This window comes from Esox lucius, chromosome 12 (genome assembly GCF_011004845.1).
Source record: "Esox lucius isolate fEsoLuc1 chromosome 12, fEsoLuc1.pri, whole genome shotgun sequence".
NCBI lineage: Eukaryota > Metazoa > Chordata > Actinopteri > Esociformes > Esocidae > Esox > Esox lucius.
In genome coordinates this window covers 10,844,092-10,865,352 of record NC_047580.1, presented here as the reverse complement: position 1 = coordinate 10,865,352, position 21,261 = coordinate 10,844,092, and the positions used below count along the sequence as shown (strand labels likewise).

Sequence of the window (21,261 nt, the reverse complement as noted above, 5' to 3'; positions counted from 1 at the left end):
TACATTTCCACAACGGCCTGTGTGGTGGTCAGGGGTGGCCCACCACTGCTCTGTCACTCTCCTATCCTTCCCTGATTTCCAGCACACAGAAATCATAGTCCCAAAAATTGGAATCTTAAATTTCCTTCTGGGTAGCCTGGGTTTGAAGAGCGCTGTGCCAGTAAACAAAAGGTTGTTGGTTTTAACAGGTTGGAAGACCGTGTCGTTCTGTCCCTGAGCAAAACAGTTAACACAAATTGCAACCAGGATGTTGCTGTAAATAAGATGGCGTCGTTAGCATACTTGTGGGGTGAAATAACAGTAATCATAGATGAAGTGCCTATGGTTGGCTAGTAAGGGGGGTGTTGAGATCAAAGGGGTGCAATCAAGGAGGGGGAAACCAGTGATAGGCATGGAGAAGGTAAAACTTGGAGTCGATTAGAAATAGGGAGCGGGTGGGGGGGTTGTGGGGGGCACATCTGAAGAACAGCTCATGCTAGCTCCGACCTCATAGCCTCAGGGTCAGAGGCCACATTCAGGGTTCACCAATCAGGTCGCAGGAAGCTTTTGAGTGAGCTGACAAAGGTTAATAAATGCACAGTTACAAATGACACACTCCGGTATAGTTAAGTGTGTTTGTTTGAGGCAGTTGGTGCCAAAGAAAAATCTCCTCTTTTAAGGTACAGGTCACATACCAGAGAATCAGGGGCTGTAAATGTTTTGTATCGCTCCAGCCACCACCACGCTCTGGCCAGCACCATCTTATAACCAATCACTCTTAAGTGATCCCCAGTGGGCAATGCCGATCTTGGGGGGAAAGTTGGGGGGTGGGCAACTTAAGAGATAAGTAATTGACTACTCCCTCACTGCATTTTGCCTTTCCCCTTTGTTTACGATGATCCGGCCATCCGTCACGTGGGCAATCGGTGCAGATATTGTTTGTGTAAGGGCTAATCGGACAGACACACGGGGACAGACATGCAGAATGCGTGCGTGTTAAGTGCGGGTGCTACGCGCATTTCTTTGTGTCCATAGATTAATGACGATGCACTGAATAAACATGGAGGAAAAGAAAAGCCAAAAGACAATTGGCTGATTCTGTATTCTGTCCTGGTTTTAATTATTCAGGAGGTTTAGTCTGATTCTGGCTGCTGGAGACGGAAAGCTCCACAGCGTCCAAGCCCTGGCTCTTTTGTCATTGTAATCAGCCATGTGCGTGTTCCCCCATTCTCCCTTGCTTTTTTAGGTTTTGTACTCGACACAGAAGCCGCTCCCAAATAAAACCACAAAAATAACAATGATAATGACAATAATGATAATAATAATAAACCAATAACACCCCCTCCCCCCTCATTGGTTAACGAGCCCCACCCCGCCACACAACACACTACATCCTTGTTCAACACATTTGAACCAAATCACCTGATCTGCATTCGACATGAAACAAACAGCGGTTTCCAGAAAACAAGAACATTCCTAGATAGACACAGTCAATTGCTGTTTGGGAGTAATCAGGGGTTAAATGGGGATTAGAGAGGAGGCGGGGCCACATCTGTGGTCTGGGGCCAGACATGAGCTGGTTCATTTTTATTAACAAACAAAAGTCACCTAAATGACGGGCTACTCTGACTGTGTTTACAACTAATTTAGATCCATGAAAATAACTGATCTGAGCTTTTATTGTTTAGGCTCTAGAGCGGGTGGAAGAAATTTGGAATAGTAATTAGAATCTAGTGGCACTTTGCCTTTGGCAAGCACACCTAAAAAGACAATGAGAGAAATGGAGAGTTGTGTTTTCTGTCGGACTTTGTGGTTCATTTGATGACCGGCAGCAACATAGTGTCCTTCCCGCTGTCTGATTCCTCCCCCAAATGGATAGGTAGCCAAAGAGAAACATCTTAAAAATGTTGAATGATGGTTTCACATTTAGGGAAATGACTCTCTAAAAATGTTTTATACTTCTGACATTTTGTGAGGATACGCAGCTCTGACTCAGGTTCTGCTCTGGTGCAGTGATAGCACAGCCTTCTCTCTATGGAGAATGTTTTACAGTTCGGCCTTTCTCAATGATGGTTCTCAAGGTGTTTGTAAGGATTTGATCCATAACCGTGGTCAGGTAATTTGACATGGTTTACTGTTGGTTTAAGGCCAATTTTGCTTTGTGCTTTTGTTTGCTGATAGGTAATGTTGTTTTGTCAGTTGGTTTGTTCTTGTCACAATGGTGTGGTCTGGTCTGAAGGATTAAGTGTGGACCGCTCAGCCCCAGGACCATTTATCTTTTCTCAACTCTTGCAAGGCTTGGTGAGGATATGAAAGGGGTCACTATATTTAACTTTTTTCTGAATGTGTATTATTCATGGGTAGGCAAATGTTCCAGAACTTGCCATGCCAGGTTTCAACCGGGTGTTGGTCTCATTAAGTATATGATATCTCTCTCCCCTCCTCATCACCTTTTTCTGTCTCTCTTTACATCCCTCTCTTGCTTTCTTTCTCCCTCCCTCCCTCTCTTTCTCTCTCAGTCTCTTTCTGTTGTAACTAAAGGCGGGGTATAACAGTTCAGAGGGCTCTGGTCGATTCTAGCTGCCTCATTAAGCCAGACTGTCCCATTGCGGCGGAATACTTCATCACCCGAGGAGAGAAGTGAATGGTGAAGATGAATGGAGAAAGGAGAGGGCAGGAGAGAAAGAAAGCACAAAGAGAGCAACAAAAAGCAGCTCTCCTTCAGCTAGAAGCCTAACAACAAACCAGTCCTCAGTGGACCAAGGCTTGTTTACAGTGGACTACTTCAACTGTCCTTAAGACGGTGAGGATAAACACACCCTCTCTCAGTGTAGAAGACCGGGCCGCTACCAAAGAGTCCTCACACGCTCTGCTCGAGGATCAGCGTGATGTCTCTCTGGTTTTCTGCTTCTATTACCATGAGCTGATGTGTGTTTGCGCGTTTGTGACCAGCTTACGCGTGTGTCTGCGCCGACGTGCGCACGCGTCTGGCTATCTGTATGGGGCAGACTCCAGGCGGAGAGCGTGTAGGGGGAAAGCCTCTTTGGAAAGTAGGTCAGAGAGTTAACCGACGCCACAGTGTGAGCTTAGCATGACGGCTAACCACGCTCTCCTCTGTGCTGGCTCACTCGCTCATGAAATCCCATGGAGTACTGGGAAAAACGACGGAGGGAAAGGAATAATGCTTAATGATTAGGGAGAGAGGGACTGATGATGGAGCAGGTAGACAAGTTAGTGGACCATCCGCTAACTTGAGGGTCAGTAACATTCCCAAAAATGGATTTGTTGGGGGGGGGGGGGGGGGGGGGTTACAGGTGGAGTGAGAGGTGTGTAGTAGCAAAGAGATAGAGAGACACAGAAAAAGGAAAACGGAGGGACGGAAGAAGACTGAGGGGTAGAGCGACACGTCAAGGGTGTGATCGGGAGACAGACAGAGGCAGACAGACAGAGGCAGGCAGACAGACAGAGGCAGACAGACAGAGGCAGACAGACAGAGGCAGACAGACAGACAGACAGACAGAGACAGACAGACAGACAGACAGACAGACAGAGACAGACAGACAGACAGCAATAAAAATAATAAAGAGTGAAATATCTTGAAGGTGACGTCAGATACCTCGGGAACCTAAGGCTAGGTGGGGAATAGAGTTGACACATCACATCAGCAGTTTTACTCAAATGCGTTGGTGTAATCACAAGGCTTTGTGTAATCACATTGATTGACAGTATCCCAATGGCAGTGGCTCGTCATTTGTATATTGGCCACTTTGAGTTTCCCATCTGTTGGCATAATGCCAATTTCTATTGATATTGGCAGGGGCCTGTTTCTATAGGGTTTCTTTGTCAGCCATCCCCTGTGCATTCTGGTCCCACTATTACCATGGTGATGTGATGAACAGCTTCATTCCCTCCTACAGCCTTTGTGCGGATGACAAAGTTAACCACTTAGACACACAACAGTGCATGTGCACACACAGACACACACACACACTCCACGATGTATTACCTGGCATTAAGCCAGGGAACCCCTTCAGAAGTGCTCAGTCAAGCTGCGAGCCAGTCATGTGTATGTGTATGTGTATGTGCGTGTGTATGTGCGTGTGTATGTGCGTGCGTATGTGTATGTGTATGTGCGTGCGTATGTGTGTATGAGTGTGGGTGGGTTTATGCATGCCAGAGCACCAGCAGCCACGGCTGTTTCTTATCTTATCGCAAGCAGATCCCCAGCCCGACTGTCCAGCCCTACAGCCCTGTCCTCTATTTATCTTCATCCCTCACTCTTTATCTCTGTCACCATATCTCTCTTTATCTCTCCGTCAGACCCTTTCTCTATATTTATCCCTTTCTCTCTTCCTCCCTATTTTAATCTTGATATACAAAATGTTTACATTACGCTACAGTTTCAGAGACTTATGAGACATTTGATTATTTTGTTGCTTAAACTTGCTGATGTCGCTAGCACCGCCTTTCTGAGTTAGCGTGAGCCAGATTTTCGAACGGGCCCGCCCCCCCCCGGAGGTTTGTAAGTGTGAAGACGAATGTTTCGGAGCTGTATCATGTTCCTCTGCAGTGCGCCGTCATGTCACTCGATTTTCCCACAGCTGATGGCCACAATCCAGCTTGGTAACGTGACGGTGTAAATTCAACCACTGTGGAAATGAATCTGCGAATGTCTATCCATCGTTTTATTCTCTCTCTCGTAATTTAAACAAGCCCTACCTCTGCAACTCTCAATCAGCCCTTGTCTCACTATATCTGCCGCTCTTTCTCTTTATCACTGTATATACCGTGGCTTCTGAGTCATATTTAGACTCCATCAAATGAGCAGTGCCTTGTTTACACCAGACATTACGCTAGTAACATTTTGGGATCTTCAGCCAGATAATCTTTTTTGTCATGCTCTAAAAGTCCTTCAGTTTGTGTTTCATATACCTCTTACTCCGGAGTGGCTTCCGTTTAGCCATTCTGCCATGAAGGCCTGATTGGTAGAGTGCTGAAGATGATTGTCCTTCTGGCAGGTTCTCTCATCTCTACAGTGAAAGTTATTTTAGGGTGGCCATTGGGTTCTTCTTCACCTCCCAGACCAAGGCCTTTCTTGCCTGGTTACTTCGAACGAAAAGATTGCCTGCTCTATGAAGAGTCCTGGTGGTTTTGAACTGGTGGTTCCATTTCACAATGATGGAGCCTACTTTTCTCCTGGGTACATTCAATGCTTTAGCAATTTTTTTATAACCTGCCCCAGACCTATGCCTCAGTACAGTTCTCAGAGGTCGACAGAGACTTCCTTGGACTTTATGGCTTAGTTTGGCTATGCATTGTACTGTGAAATGTGGGGCCTTTATAGCTGTGTGTGCCTTTCGAAATAATGTCGAATCAGTTGAATTTACCACAAGTGAACTCCAAGTTCTAGAATAATCTCAAAGGTGATCAAAGGAAACAGGAAGCACCAGAGCTCAATTTGGAGGTTCAACATAAAGGTTCAAAATGATTATGTGCTTGAGATATTTGTTTGGCATTTTCAAAAAATTGGCTAAAACGTGTTTTCACATTTAATTTATTTGGTCGATTGATGTCAAATTCAGTTTTAACTTGAGTCTATAACACGACAAAATGTAGGTGAGTGAATGGGTCTGAATACTGAGGCCACAGTATCTCCAGCCCTCTGTCTGTCTCTTTACTATCCCTTCACGTTATATATCCCCACCCCCCCTCTCCCTTTATTTCAATATCACTCCTTGTCTTTATGTATCTCCCCCCCTCTCCCTTTATTTCAATATCACTCCTTGTCTTTATGTATCTCCCCCCCTCTCTCCCTTTATTTCAATATCACTCCTTGTCTTTATGTATCTCCCCCCCTCTCTCCCTTTATTTCAATATCACTCCTTGTCTTTATGTATCTCCCCCCCTCTCTCCCTTTATTTCAATATCACTCCTTGTCTTTATGTATCTCCCCCCTCTCTCCCTTTATTTCAATATCACTCCTTGTCTTTATGTATCTCCCCCCCTCTCTCCCTTTATTTCAATATCACTCCTTGTCTTTATGTATCTCCCCTCCTCTCTCCCTTTATTTCAATATCACTCCTTGTCTTTATGTATCTCCCCCCCTCTCTCCCTTTATTTCAATATCACTCCTTGTCTTTATGTATCTCCCCTCCTCTCTCCCTTTATTTCAATATCACTCCTTGTCTTTATGTATCTCCCCCCCTCTCTCCCTTTATTTCAATATCACTCCTTGTCTTTATGTATCTCCCCCCCTCTCTCCCTTTATTTCAATATCACTCCTTGTCTTTATGTATCTCCCCCCCTCTCTCCCTTTATTTCAATATCACTCCTTGTCTTTATGTATCTCCCCCCCTCTCTCCCTTTATTTCAATATCACTCCTTGTCTTTATGTATCTCCCCTCCTCTCTCCATCCCTCTCACCCTTCTCGTCATCTCCCAGTTTTCTCCTCTCTCCATGTCTTTCTGTTCTGCTGTGTAGAAGATCAGTGGGAGAGAAGATGATATCCATCGTTATCCCCAACAACATTCTTCAGTGAAACACTTCTCAAGGCAGGAGATGAAACCCTGCCTGCTTCTAATATAAACATTTCTGGAACAGAGAAGTCAGCTGTGCGTGCACGTTTGTGTGTGCCTGGATGTGTTTCCAAGCGTGTGTGTGCGTGTATTTGCTGTCCAAATCAAGTGTGCGTTTAACCTTTGCTCGTGTCACTCACCTCACTGGCGCTGCCACCCCAGTGTGTGTGTGAATGGATGAGCTCCAGTGGCTGTGCTTGGCCTGGGTATTTCATAGGCTTAGAGGAAACTGAGAATCCCTTGGAGCCGGAATTGAGCCAGTGGAGAAGGACATGCTTGCTTTATTATTGTTTATTTATTATTTGTTATTGTACATCTACCTTTAACCAGTCCTTACACTTCAATTATGATTCTGTTTGGTATTTTTCATTTATTTGTGGGGGGTGGGGGGGGGGGGTGGACAGCCCTGACATTTGAAATAGAAAGTATCCGATAACATTAGTCGGTTTTAGTCTTATAAGACAAGCGTGGTGCCAGTTGGGATTAGCTATCTGTATGGAACAAAAGCAATATTACGGTGCCACTCTAACAATGTGCCAGGTTGACTCTGTCCTGTCCCCTGCTGGGGTTGTTTACTGGGCTCTCACATCCACGGATTTTCTTGTGTGTGTGATACACACATCCTTTAACCTAACCTCATTATCCCAATTTTTGTCATTGACTAGCCTGTGCCCATTTCCCTTCCCACTTGCCCTTTTCTCTCTCCCTTACTCTTTCTCTCTCAAGTTCTCTCTCTGTCACTCTTTTTCTATCTCTGCCTCACTCAGTCTGTCTCTATGTCTATTTTGCTCTCTCTGTTTCTCTCTCTGCCACTTTCTTTCTGTGTCCTTCTCCTCAAGTTCTCTCTGTTTGCTCCCCTCTGTGCCTCTCCTATTTTGAGTAGAAAAATATATTTGGTCTCTTGGTTGATAACTTGGTGAAGGTCACCCTCTGTTTTTCAGTGATAAAAGGCTTGTTTTGACAGCTGCCTGACCCTCCTCTTGTCCCCTTGTCCCCTGTGTTCACAGAAGCGTGCCTTTGCTTCAGATAGCTAATCAGTAAAAAGATGGAAAGTTAATGTATTATCAGCATATTTTGGTCCTTCCTTTTTCTGTTTTCGGGTACATTGCAACTTGGGTAGCAGCATTCTGCGATCTTTCAATAAAGTCCCTTGTTTTCCCCAAACAATTGGTTGGAAAATTTAGGATTCCTCCTTATTTCGGGTATCTTTCAACACAGATTTTGAGAAAATCTGGAAATGTATTAAAGATTTCGGGAATTGTGAAAGCCTAAATCCAAACACATCAAGGCCACATCTCCTGTTTTGAAGCATTCTTTTTTATTATCTTAGCATTCATGCCATACTCCTTAACATTTATTTTAATAATTCATATTTTTCATTTTATGTCAACTCATTTTTGATTATTTCTCCCCATCGCTGTCTGTCCATGTTCTGATTTCATTTGTAATTTTTCCATTTGATCCTTTTGTTTTCAGTTGATTTTATTGGTGGATTTGACCCATTCCCCCTCTACCATGTCAATGAGAAACCATCCCATCTCCTCTTAAAGCCAATGGTGCATAAGTAAGTATCTACTTGTGTGTTTTGGCGTGTGTGTGTTTTGGCGTGTGTGTTTTAGGGTGTGTATGGGGTGAGTGTTTGGATTGGTTTTCATCTGTGTTTTTTATTTTGGTGTTTTGGCTCTTTCAGTAGGAGTACATCTGGTGACATTTGAATGGTATGATTTATGTTGTATTTTTCATTACATCAGCACCTTATCATTCTGAAGGGAATCACATTGGTAAAGACATGCAGAGAATTCTAACAGCTCTTCCTCTGTATTCCTGCACTTACGACTTTTTTCATCGTGTGGAGAATCCTCGCTTGCATGACTGCTTCTCTACAGCTAGTCTTTGATATTAATTAAGATGTTACTTCCCTTCGTTAGCACAGCGTTAATTGGAATAAGCCCTCAATTACTCCACTCTAATAGGCATTTCAGCTTCAGCATAACAAGCACGTAATTAAAAAATTACTGTGGATAGATGCCACCTTGATGTGATGTCATGCTGTATGGGTCAAAGGTCATGTCATAGTCCCAGAGAAAACAGAACTGAACAATGTACCCTTTTTCCTACATTTTGACTTCATTTGTTTTTAAATTGAAGTCATTATAGTGTTCCCAAACCTCTCTTGAGGAATCTGAGTCAGTTTATTTGTTAGATGTGTCCCAGAGCTACCAGACCTGAATTAATTTCTCAACTAATCATCAAGCCTTATGGATGACTTTTTACTTTATTTGAGCAAGTTCAGGGCTAAAACAAACAAATCAAAAAACATCTGGTAAAGAAGGCTAAAATAGGAGAAGCCTGGAGTGTAAATATCTGAGTTATAGTGTAAGTCTGATCCAGTTAAATATAGATGCAAAAACCTGAACTCACCAGCTCATGGATTTCCTGAAAGATCAGCCAATATCAAATCAAATGAAAAACCATTTTCCATGTTTATGTCATTCGGGATGAAGTACATAAACAAGCCTATCTTGGTGGACTGTTGGTCAGTGGTTTGTGTGAACCATCTTTGTTGTTTCACCAGGGAATAAGTCTGAAGGGAGTAAATTACAGTTTAATATCCACCCGTAAACCTGTCGTAGCCTGCCTGGCGGCTCTGGGGAATATGGAAGCCTGTCATGTTGTGCGCGTACAGGCTTTCATGTGCAGGAGTATACAAAACAGCTATCAGTGGAATTATCTACTCAATTATTCCCGGGAACCTGAAAACCAAGCGTGCTGTGGTGACGGCCATTTCATTTCCCTGAGCCCAAGTGGAAGGGAATATATTATTAGAATGCAGGACATCCCCCCTGACAGTTTACTGTGTTCTAGCAAATAGGATGGGAGAAATGTTTTCTCTTCTGCTGACACTAGATATTAAAGGCCCAGTATCTACATGGGCTGGGTATGTCTTTCTCTGTGTTACTTACAGTTCTTCTGTGTTCTATCTCCTCCAGGTCTACGTAAATAAGTGTGAAGCGACACTGCGGGTTCCCATGGAAACAAAATGGCCACTCAGACTGACACAACAACGGTCCCAGAATGCACTGGGGCGGGCCAGCCATTCCTCCGATTCTCCACTTCCATCTCTTCAGTAGTTCAAACGTGTGTAAAGGACTGGCGCTCTGTGTGGGAACGTCTGCACTTCCCAGTTGTGTTCTGTTGTTAGTGAGTGGAGGGGCAGGGGCTAATTACAGTGTAGCATGGACCTGAACTTTTACTGTGTACTCAAATATCAAATGTTTAGCTAGAACTACAAACGGCATCCGACAACAAAAGACTTGCTTCACCTGCTGTCGACAGCTGTATTTCCTTATTTTGTTCTGTCAGAACTAGTCATCTTTGTAAAGATCATAGCTATATATACAGTCTATATATACATATACATAAACATATAAACAATGGGCGCTCCAGTCTGAGGGGCCTATTCTGTCCGCGGTTCTGTGGGTTAACGTGTCATTACGTCGTGGACTACAGTCCACGTTTGGCCGAATTACAGTGGAGCCCGCAGAATGGAATGAGCCATTGTGTTCTGCCTGTTTAGTTTAGACCACGATCCGTCCATGTAAATACACAGGCCAAGCAGGAAGAGGTGAGGAGGGGTGGGGGGCGAGGAAACAAAGCAACCAAAGCTACCGGGTATTTGGTCCAAAATAGAAGGAAAAGATTTCAACACAACATGGAAAAAGTAGTTGGCGGTCAGGGGTTCTGAAATGAAAACTAAACAACATAACAGAGCATGAAAGCAAGGTTTTTACAGTAAAAGCAAATGGGCAATAAGGTTTGAGTGTAACTTTTTGTTAATATAGTCGTACTGATAGGGCCGTGACCGGCTCCTGTCCAAAGCAGAAATGTAGGTCAGGATGTACATACAGTGCTTGAATAGACAGAATCTCTAAACTATAACGAGGGGTGGAATGAAAGGAAATGTATAAATGTAATGTTGTTTTAACGTTTTTGCTGTGGAAGATTGAGGTTCGTGTCAGGTCTCAAATGTCTGTGTGTTAAACCACAGACTGAAAACCCAACTACCTAAAGTTGGATATGTGGCATTTGATCATAATTTTGACTCACTTTATATAGTGGCTGACTCTATTTTCAATCCAAAATAGTCTGTGACATGAGAGGTAGTTTGTGTATGTTTATTGTCTATGGCAAACAAAGATATTGAATGGAGTGAAAATGGTGTTAAATGTAGAAGTACAGTAGCACAAATATAGCAAAACATGACAGAGCTTTACACAACTTTTCTCCATCATTCCATCTACAGATCGATGATTGAACTGTGATCCATTTTAATCGTTTGTTTCATAGCATGTTTTTATAGGTTATGTATGATACAGCAACTGTGGATATGCTTAATTATAAACATTTAAAACCTACAGTGTTTGGATTTGAGGGGTTAGGAAACCGTATTCTACAACCCAAGTAGATTATTTTACTTTTGCGTATTCTGTTGCAGAGCTGTAACTGGTTGGATCTATGGGTGTGTCCGTTTATAGATTGTAGTTGCCTCTTTAGAAACTGATCAAGGCTCAGTTTCTGTTTTTCTCACTCATTAACATTGAGATTGGGCATCTGATCTGCAGATCTGTGTCTAAAAGCACACCATCTACCTGGAACCCCATTCTGCCTTATGTTGAGTGGCCTCTAGGCCTCTAGCCAATCAGCATTATGGAGGAGTTAAAAGCATGTGAATGCACTGAACCAGTAAATTTACACCTCCCTCATAGTTATAAATACAACATAAATGTTGTGTGTCACTGCTGCCCCCTTCTGTTCAACATGGCCATGCACACATTAAAATACTACTGAACAGGATTACAGTTTCTGTTATTGACTCAAAAAACCCTGCTATTGCTTCATGTCAATATATAATAAACACCATTTGAGTTGTTTTCATTGGTCTATACTGGACACTGGAACCAATAGAAAGTTCCAGTTCTGCCCTTTATGTACTGTATGTACATGATGTATGCTTCATCTATATTGGCTTCAGTCTACACAGCGCTATTTCGACGAACAAATGTATACTTCTTTATTTATCTTGCTGTGACATGAATGCAATTATTATTATTTTTTATCATTAATTTTGTTTTATACTTAATCTGAAGGGCCTTGAACATAGAACACAATCAGATTTGGTTCCATCTATTGTTCTCAGCATCATATCAGCATATCCTTATACCTGTGATAGACAGGCTTCAGACTGAAAACATTGAAATCACAACTGTCCCTTAACTGATATGGGCTTCTGCTGAACGGGGGTAGTGACATCAGTGGTATTGCAGCAATAAAATTATAAACAGGGGCTCAAATGATTTCCCCAAATGTCACTACCAGCAGGTAACCACATAGTTCACAAAGTGTTTAGCACCAAAAATTATTAAAATGGTTGGGAACAGTTCTTGTATTGCAATAGATTATTTGCAACAGGGAATGGAGGATCCATAGCTGACAGGAATATCCATTGTACTGGTAGAATGGATATCACTGAGTCCACCTCTTTGTAGACAGTTCTGTTTCATTCTACAGGAAGGTGTGTGTTGGAGCAAGGGAGGGGGCTTTTGTATTTCTCTTCATTTAGTGGCCTCTGTGGCTCGTCACATGACTCAATGTCATCCTGTTGGTCTAAACCTGTGCTGTGTTCAAGAGTTTAAATAGCAATTTGTTAATAAAAAAAATGAAAATAAAATGGTGTACTGTTAATCCTGGTCTACTTGTGCAAATGCCTCATCTCATGTGCAGTTGGACATATTTACTTCTTGTCCTGGGCTGGTTCTGTAAACAATATGAATAGACAAGGGTATTGCATTATGTGTTTATTGTAGTAAAAATAAATCTCTAACTTCAACAACTACTATGACGGCTGAAAGGGAGGCTATTTTCATTTCGGAGGGTATTGTGAGCAGGGCAAAATCAACAGCAGAGCAGTGTGGAGGTTTCTATGGGTAGGTTAGACACATCAGGCATCCAACATCCATAGAACATTTGCACAACGTTCTCTCAGCACCTGTAGAACGATGTGAGCTGCCCCGTGGGTCTTCATAATCTTTCTCTATTTGTTGAAGGCGAACCAAAGCCTTAAAGAGAAACAAAGACAATGCATTGGTGTATTACTGGCTCTTCTTCCCCTTGATGACAAACCATTCGCTCTTAAGCCATGTGGATCCTTCTGGAAAAGCACTGATAGTGAGTCTCAGGTGTAGTTAGATTACATTTTTAACATGTATGAATATATAGATGACCACACCCGCAGAAAAACATACACTTGCATGCACGCACACACGCACACACGTGGAAAAGTAAAAACACCCCCTGGAATGTTGTATTTGTTTTCACAATTTTGGACATATGGGTATTAAAGCTAGGTTTCAACTACACATAAAAAAGCTTACATTAGAATTAGGTGCACCCAAACCAGTGCAAATTATTAGAAAACTATGAGAGCAACTTCTGAAAGATCAGCCTCCAATAATGATCAGAAACTTGGTCCTGTTCTTTACTATATGGGTTTGTGGTAACACAGAATCTAACCAAGATCTAAAGACTTATCCGAGGCCCTCAGAAGAAAAACTGTTCAATCAATCATGTTCACAAGTTCAAAGCCAATTCAAAGTACATAATTCCACTGTATGAAAGATCATTTACAAATGGTGACAAATCTTAGCAATCTATATAAGACAGGTTGTAACACCAACTTCAACCTTAGAGTTGGCCGAAAGATGCTCATGGAAGTCGTAATGCAACTCTGCTCACAAAAATGAATATCAAGACACGACTGATGTTTGCCTGAAAACACCTGTGTGAACAACAAAACTACTGGAACAATGTGTTCTGGACTAAATTATTCAAAGGTGCAGTTGATAATATTTGGCAATAACGAAATGTTGACTTTGAACAGGAGAACCTCACACAAACTGTAAAGCATGGAGGTGGCTGCATTTTTGTTTGGGGCTGCTTTGCTTCTTCAGGGCCTGGCCAACTTTGCCATAATTGAGGCTATCCGTCAAAAAGCTGAAGCTGAACTGAACATGGATCTCGAAACAGGACAATAATCCAAATCACACAAGACCAGACTTAATCCTCTAAATGCAGTGGGGGGACTTGAAGCAGACTGTACATGCAAGAATGCCCTCGAACATGACCCAATTGAAGCAGTACTGTAAAGAAAGGGCAGCAGAAATTCCTCCCAGGCGACCTAAGAGTCTGATAGACAGTTAAAGAAACAGCCACATGAAGTAATTTCAGCCAAAGGAGGAAACACCAGTTATAAAAGTGTACTTATTTGGCTGCACTTATTTCCTCACTATGAAATTGCATTTCTGACGATATTTATTGACTACACGATTGCAAAATCAACTATTTAGGTGTCATTTGTTAGGTTACCTTTGTCTGTCAATAGCTTAGGTGAAGATTACATATCTATAGGTCTAACCATGTAAAGAAAACTATAACTTTCCAGGGAATGTACTTTCTTACATGACTGGACACACAGCTCCGGAAAAAAGTAAGAGACCACTGCACCTTTTTCTTTCCTTTCCAAAAAAGTCGAAAAGGAAGGTTTTGAGTGAGGAAGAGAAGGGTTAAAATTAAGAGACCACTGCAAATTTTATGCTTCTGTTCCTCACTCAAAACTTTCCTTTTCAACTTTTTTGGAAAGGAAAGAAAAAGGTGCTATGGTCTCTTAATTTTTTCCGGAGCTGTATGTACGTCCAGGACACATAAGGATACACTTAAACAAATGCAACCTCTTCAAACTTTTTTCGAATGAACTTGATACTGGTGAATAAATGCATTTTGAGGAATAATTTAGTGGCAATCCTGTCCTTATATAGTGATATAAGAGCTTCCCATGCTTTAGGGGTTTAATGACAGGTATAAACATTGCAAGTCGACAACTGTTGATTATTAACAAGGCCTCTTGAATAAACGTGACTGATCATACTTGAGTGTGTCTCTCAGGACATGAATGCTCGGACGCTGCCTCGGATGGTGGCTCTGCAGATGGGGCAGTGGCGCAGGCTGGCGGCGCAGTCACTACAAACCACCAGGTGTCCGCAGGGGATGAAGACGATGGACACCAGCTTGTCCATGCACACCTTGCAGGTTCGCTCTTCCTGCAGCTGTCGAAGGAGCTCCTCGGGTGTGGGGTCTCCCACTGCTGAAATGCACACGTTCATTTGAGTCTTTGTCTGAACAGGTTTTATTACATGAATGAGGGCATAGATGTTCCCCAAACAGTGGGTTAAACCAGGTAAACACGGCACCCTTCAGGAAAAAGTCAATTTGTTGATAAAGTCTTTTAAGGTTGGTGTTAAGGTAGGCACTTGTGGTTAGGTTTAGGGTTATGTATAGGTTTTTGGGGTCCCTAGTTATAAAGTTAATGAAGACATCTGTGTGTGCTTGTGTGAAACATGACCTCTGACCTTTTTCTCTGATGGGTGTCTGTGTCCTGACGCCTCCTGCACTCGGGCCCTGTCTCTCTACTGGCTCTGAAGGGGACAAAAAAAAATCTGGTAAACCAGGGTGAGACATATGGTACCAAGCCACATACAGCTTTGAGTGTTTCCATTCATTGTGTCGATTCAGTCATTTCAGGGGAACAAGAAAGTTAAAGCGCAGTGTGAATACATGATGCTGGTCAAGAGAGGAAGATGCAGTCATTGGTCAGGCGGGCTATTTTTAGGACTTATGTTTAATTCTGTCCTGTATCTCTGCTCTGTTCTTCCATTCCCAGAACCGCTGGTCCCCACCTTAAGACAGGTTCCTATGGGTGGAAGCCATGGATTATTTCAGATAGGGAAATTATTAAAGGCCCAGTAAAGTTAGAAACTGTGTTTTTTTCCACACAAAAAGAATACTCTATTCTCACAGCAGATAACACTGAAAAGGTTAAAATTATGATCATGTTCTGTTTGTGTAAAAGCTGGTAAGGAAGAAGAAATTATGTGGGATGGGACTTTTACGCAACTGCGTGATGTCACATGGTTTCATTACAATAGACCAATGTCTGTTTAGCTGTGCAAGAAGCTGGGCTTTAGACCACCCCGTTGACTAGTTGGATCTGAAACACCTTCAATTGATTTCTTATAGCCCAAACAATCAGATTGAGTATTAAGGTCAATGATTTTTATTTTTTTTTATAATATACACAGTGATAAAGTTGGCATAAAGTCTTTAAATATATATATTTAAAAAGACTGCCTAAGAAGCATTCCACAACATTTGTTTTTCCCCCTCAGTGTATGTTCCTTTCTCTTCTGTTGTAATGTCATTTTCACATTCTATTTCATCCCTGTATTTTTGGTCAACTCCTTGTGTTGCTGTTTCCAATGAAAGTTTTTTTGAATTAAATGAAAGGGGAAAAAACTGATTGGGAACTACTTTTAAAAAATCTATCCCTGCAGACATCTTTGAGCTGTAACCCTTCAGGTCTGGGAAACCATCCATCCTGGTAGTGGATGAAGCAAAATATAATCTCCCTTAAAAGTGAACCTCTATAGCTCAATTAGTAGAGCGTGGTGCTTGCCATGCCATGGTTGTGGGTTTGACTCCAGGGGCCACACATTCACAACATTATTCCCATGCATTACAGTGCGTTGGTTTCGGATTAAAGTGCCAGCCAGATGACACACAGTGAGGAACAGCGCGCCAGTGCATTTGTACATCAGTAAACCTCCACAGCCTACAGCCGATACTTTGTCGTTTATTTAGCCCCGATCCTCACCCTGACCTCTGCCCTGCTGTTCCCTGGCCCTCTCATCCTCCTCGGCGGCCAGTACGTCGGTGACCAGGTCCGACACGGAGGTGTAGTGCTGCCCGGTCAGCAGGTACTTGGTCTGGACCAAACTCTCCACCAGGCCCGCCTCAAACCCCATCTGGACCACCGTCTGGACGACAGGAGACAACACCGCCGAGGGCACGCCCAGACTGACAACACCGTCTGACAGAGGGGAGGGAGGGGAATGACACTAAATAAGAGGGGGGTTAAGGGGATAGTTTGGGAGCAGTTTGAGAGCATGGCTCTTTCAACAGCAGGAAAGTGGGTTCAATTCCCTGGACCACTGGTACTTAAAATGAACGCACGCACCACTGTCCGTCGCTTTGGCTACTGAGAATCGCGGTATAGATTGTAATTCCAAATCAGTGTCACACAAACAGAAAGTGTCATTCAACCAAAGCAATCTCTCCTTGAGAAAGCACAAAAAGACGTGTTTTCAAGCAAAGCCAATAACCTTTTTCCCCCGTTTCCATTTAGGTAATTTAGCAGACACTGTTTCACAGAGCGATTTACAGTAGTGAGTGGATACATTTTGTGAATTTACTCCCTTTGTCTGGTCCCCGTGGGAATCAAACCCACCACCGTGGCGTTGCAAGCTGTGACCCTCCTGCGTTCAGTGCAACAGAATGCTGCACTGCTGGTTGAGCCACGGCATGTCATTATAAGTGCTAAGATTCCTCTACATTCTCCTCGGTAGACAGAGAGTTACCATGTGAGCTGTGATCAGTGTAGGCATCCCAGCATTCTACAGCTCTTCTCTGACAGACACAATACCACAGAGCATTTTCAAAGCACACCAATGGCTTCACAGAGAGGGATCCGTCTGTATGTCTGCTCCGCCACTGAAACGGGCAGTGTTTGTGATCCTCCAGCTACATTCACATTATTAAGTGCTCACTTATTGAAATGCTCCATCCCTCAGAGTCTGCAGCCAGAGTGAAGTGGAGTATCAGTTCCTGAGGCAATCCATATATATTGTGTTTGTTTGGGACAACTTAACCCATCGGAAGGAGTACCCACCGATTTTATTAAGGGTGTGTGTCTGAGTGTGTGTGTGTCTGTGTGTGTTTGTCTGAGTGTGTGTGTGTATACTCTGGACTCACCACTTCCTGGGCTGATTTCTCCAGACACGGGGGTCTGCGATCCACTCTAGAAAACAAACCCAAATTCGTAAGTTATTCTTTCAGTTCCATTACATCTTGCAGCGACTGAGACGGATATGACGGCAAGCTGCAATTATTCATATGAAGGCTTTTGGCATGGCAGCGGATGACTGAGGAGGAGGACAGTCAGGGATGAGGATACTCACCACAGTTTCTCTATGAAAGTGGGCGTCCTGGATATTGCTGACATAGTCACGTCCCCTTGTCTGAACCAGGAAGTCACATCTGAGGAAAATAATTAGGAAGCAGCTTATTGACCCAACAGGACAGTGGACATATTCGGCTTACAGTGGCCTTGCGATCTATGATGCTGCCCCTGGTGCACAAATACTGCCACAGCGTGGGTATGTATACATTTGTACACAATGTGTGGGGGTGCCACAGCAAGATATGTATACATTTAAAGATAGGGAACACAGCGTCATCTGCATTACAGAATGCATTTATACAGGATGTGTGTGTGGGGGGGTGTTACCGTGGGAACCACTTGGCATGCTCCTGCCAAGGGTCATCTCCAGGTTCCCAGTTCCTAAGCCCTCCATCACAGAAGAAGCATTTCACATTGTCCCCGTGGCCTGGAGTCAGGGACAAAAAAATTATTAAAACAACCACAGTCCCTCTGACAGGACGGCTTTATAACAAGATTCAATAGACACAAATTACAAATTATAGCTCTCTCATTTTCTTACACAAATAAACTACTGCACCTGTACATAGGCATTTTATCAGACAAATCTATGGATACATACGTTAGATGGGACAGGACATCGGATTTATTGTCTGTGTTCAGCCAAACACAATGACAAACTTTAACATGAATACTCACAGATGGCCACAACATTCCTGTTGTCAGAATGTATATTGTATTATTGCGTTTCCAAAACAGAATTCCGAACAAAGGAAGAGCTTTTTTTCTCATTCTCTATTGATTTTGGTTTTATTTTCGAAGCTTTAATGACCCCAACAGATGTACAGTGATGGTATGTTCTCCTTTACGCAGTCCGAGTCCTGTCCAGCTTTTTCTGGCAACAAACACATGACTCAGCTTGACTATTGTCCGATGAACACACACAACGACTGGAATCTTGTAGCAAACACTGCTCTATCCCCTTGCTATTTCTGAATATCCGTTTGCCCTTGCGGATTTTAGGCTACAAGGAGTTTGTAATGAAATCAAAATGACATACCAAACTTTAATTAGACTTTTACATGGAACCAACAGAATAATAGGCCTTTAAACTTTCGCAATCGAATTGAGAAAGGATGATATACACAACACATACCATTGGATCTCACAATTGGATCTCTGTCATTATCAGCAAAAACAAAATGCCCACCTGTGTAAAAGAATCCTGCCCGCGCCAGAACATCGGGCTGGACTGCCGCACCGGTGGGCCAGTTGTGAAAGGTGTTGAGTCGGGTTTCTTCTAACTCCATCTCGGGATAAACAGCTTGCCCGGTCGCCCCCTGGTCGTCCACGGTCATCCTCTGGAGCTGACTCAACAGCTGACCGTCCACGGAATCCGAAGGAGATCCGGGGACAAAGTACAGCGGGATATTCCCAACAGCTCTACCCAGCACGAAATTACAGCTGGGGAAGTGCCTCTTGTGTTCAACGATAGGACGGTCCCCATGGACCCAGTATCTCAGGATGCCTCCACAGCAGAAACACTGGACCTTATCTTGGGGACCCAGAAAATAGAAACCTGCTCTGGCCAGATTGGCCGCAGTCACTGGTGCGTCCCTCGGCCAGTTTTCAAAAGTTCGAAGCCGCTCTTCTTCGCCTCGCATCTGAGGCTTCTCCAGAATATACAAAATGTCACTACTGTCATCCGTCATGCTGGGGCTTGTGGCGTCTTCTTTCTCCTTCGGTCCTGTGCCAGTCATCCCTTTTCCGTTCCATAGTGGACTGTGCGGGTGGAAGCGTGAAGTGCCCAGTGCTGGACATATATTCCCTGCCGCTGTAAGCGCGGCTTGCGCAGTAGCCCACCTCAGGCAGCGTTCCAGAACTCACTCACCTGATGCCAGAAGGCAGTCCCATGCGGTCAAACGTTGAATAGCAGAAAACACAATTCAGTTTTAAAACGTCTTTGCTAGAGGACCGGTGCATTATAGAGGTGTGTCCAAATAGGATTCCAAGATATTTTAAGAGTATTTCATTTTCCAGTAGGCCTTCACTATATGGCCAAAGTATGTGGACACCACTACTAACTGAGTTCAGGTGTTTCAGCCACCCCCAATGCTCACATGTGCATAGAAACCAGTACAAAGCCATAAGATCTCCATAGACAAACATTGGCAATAAGATGGGTCATACTGAAGGGCTGGGTGACATTAAACATGGCACTGTCATAGGATGCCACCTTTGCCACAAGTCAGTTGGTAAAATGTCTACCCTCCTAGATCTACCCTGGTCAACTATAAGTGCTATATTTGTGGAAGTGGAAGCATCTAGGAGCCACAACTGCCCAGCCATGAAGCAGTAGACCATGCAAACTCCAGCAGATGAATGCTCTACAACATTTGTAGAGTAAGACCATACCTCATACATGAATTTGCACAGGTACTAATCCAGACATGTAATCTGGCATCTGGACAACTGTAATTCAGTGGTGGTAAGGGTCCCTGTTTTTACCATAAAACACCTGTCACTTATACGTAATGCCTTGGTTCTCCTGTGTCACCCCACTCTACTTATTCCAACTGACTTCCAGTTAAAGCTAACATCAAGTAGATGATAATTTACAAAGGAAAGCCACAAAGAGAACATACCACCTCTATCTTCAGGCAATGCTTAAACCCTTCATCCCTACCCAAGGTCTTAGTATTGCAACCTCTGGTCTAGATTTTCAGAAAACTTGATTTGTCCCTAAAACGTGATTAGATTCCACCTTTGGCAAATGTGATTGATTGGACATGGAAAGTTACACACCTCTACATAAGTTCCGTTTATCACAGTGCCAGGGCAAAACAAATCCATTAAGACCAAGTAACTCACTGTAGACCTAAGAGATAGAACTGTGCCGAGGCATGGATCTGGAGAAGGTTATCAAAATTGTTAAAGGATTGAAAGTTTCCAGGAACACAGTGAAATGGAAGAAGTTCGGAACCACCAAGACTCTTTCTAGAGATCACCATCTGGACAAATTTAGTAATTTTGCAAGAAGGGCCATGTTCACAGAAATTACCATAACCTCAATGGCCACACATTTCTAACAGAGCTTCAGAGTTTCTCTGCATTAATGGGCAAACCTACCATTAAGAACCATCTCTATAGCAGTCCATCAATCAGGCCTTTATGGTGGAGTGGCAGGACAGAAACCAATCCAGAGTTATTGGGATATGACAAGCTGTCTGAAGGATTCTGAGAGCATCAAGAATAACATTATCTGGTCAGATGAGACAAAAATGTAATTATAAATATATTTAGAATAAGTTTAAAAAATCATGGTGAACCACTAATTAAAAAGATGACCAACACATTTGCCTTTTTTACCTGACATTTTTGATTTTTAAATCATGTGAATGGCCATTAATTTGGTCAAGTCATACCTTGATCCAAAAGAGTTCTATCTGGCAACAAAAGGGTTCTTCTGGTGGTTTTCCAACAGGCCTAAAGTTATTTCCCTATGGGGGAAAACGTCTGAAGCAACTTTTTACTAGCTAGGTTATTAACCTAAAATGATTGCCCCCTATTATCCTGCATCGTGGTAGGGCTTCATATAA

At 43.1% G+C, this 21,261-nt stretch overlaps 2 protein-coding genes across 5 annotated transcripts in view; one reads left to right on the top strand and one right to left on the bottom strand.

Annotated features, from left to right (window-relative positions):
• Positions 1-12,271, top strand: part of nkain4 (sodium/potassium transporting ATPase interacting 4) — a 51,295-nt gene extending 39,024 nt beyond the window's left edge. Inside the window, exons 6-7 of one of the 2 annotated variants that reach the window (XM_010875842.4) lie at positions 8,032-8,119; positions 9,546-12,271. In XM_010875842.4, coding sequence (XP_010874144.1) covers positions 8,032-8,119; positions 9,546-9,555 — 98 coding nt within the window. In that variant the 3' untranslated portion in view covers positions 9,556-12,271. The remainder of the gene's footprint in view (positions 1-8,031; positions 8,120-9,545) is intronic. The other variant, XM_020051987.2, reaches the window with a different exon arrangement.
• A 26-nt stretch (positions 12,272-12,297) lies between these two features.
• Positions 12,298-20,822, bottom strand: birc7 (baculoviral IAP repeat containing 7). Of its 3 annotated transcripts, XM_010875843.3 has the most exons (9): positions 20,792-20,822; positions 18,873-19,553; positions 18,011-18,110; positions 17,682-17,760; positions 17,476-17,521; positions 16,319-16,534; positions 15,018-15,083; positions 14,537-14,752; positions 12,298-12,671 (listed from the first exon to the last, which is right to left on the bottom strand). In XM_010875843.3, exons 2-8 carry the CDS (start codon positions 19,420-19,422, stop codon positions 14,550-14,552), a joined length of 1,260 nt encoding a protein of 419 aa, XP_010874145.1. In that variant the 5' UTR covers positions 19,423-19,553; positions 20,792-20,822; the 3' UTR covers positions 12,298-12,671; positions 14,537-14,549. The 3 variants fall into 3 exon arrangements, with proteins under 3 accessions (XP_010874145.1, XP_010874146.1, XP_012991990.1); XM_010875844.3 differs by lacking the exon at positions 16,319-16,534; XM_013136536.3 differs by lacking the exon at positions 20,792-20,822 and having other exon boundaries at positions 18,873-19,580.
• Between the last annotated feature and the right edge of the window lie 439 nt (positions 20,823-21,261).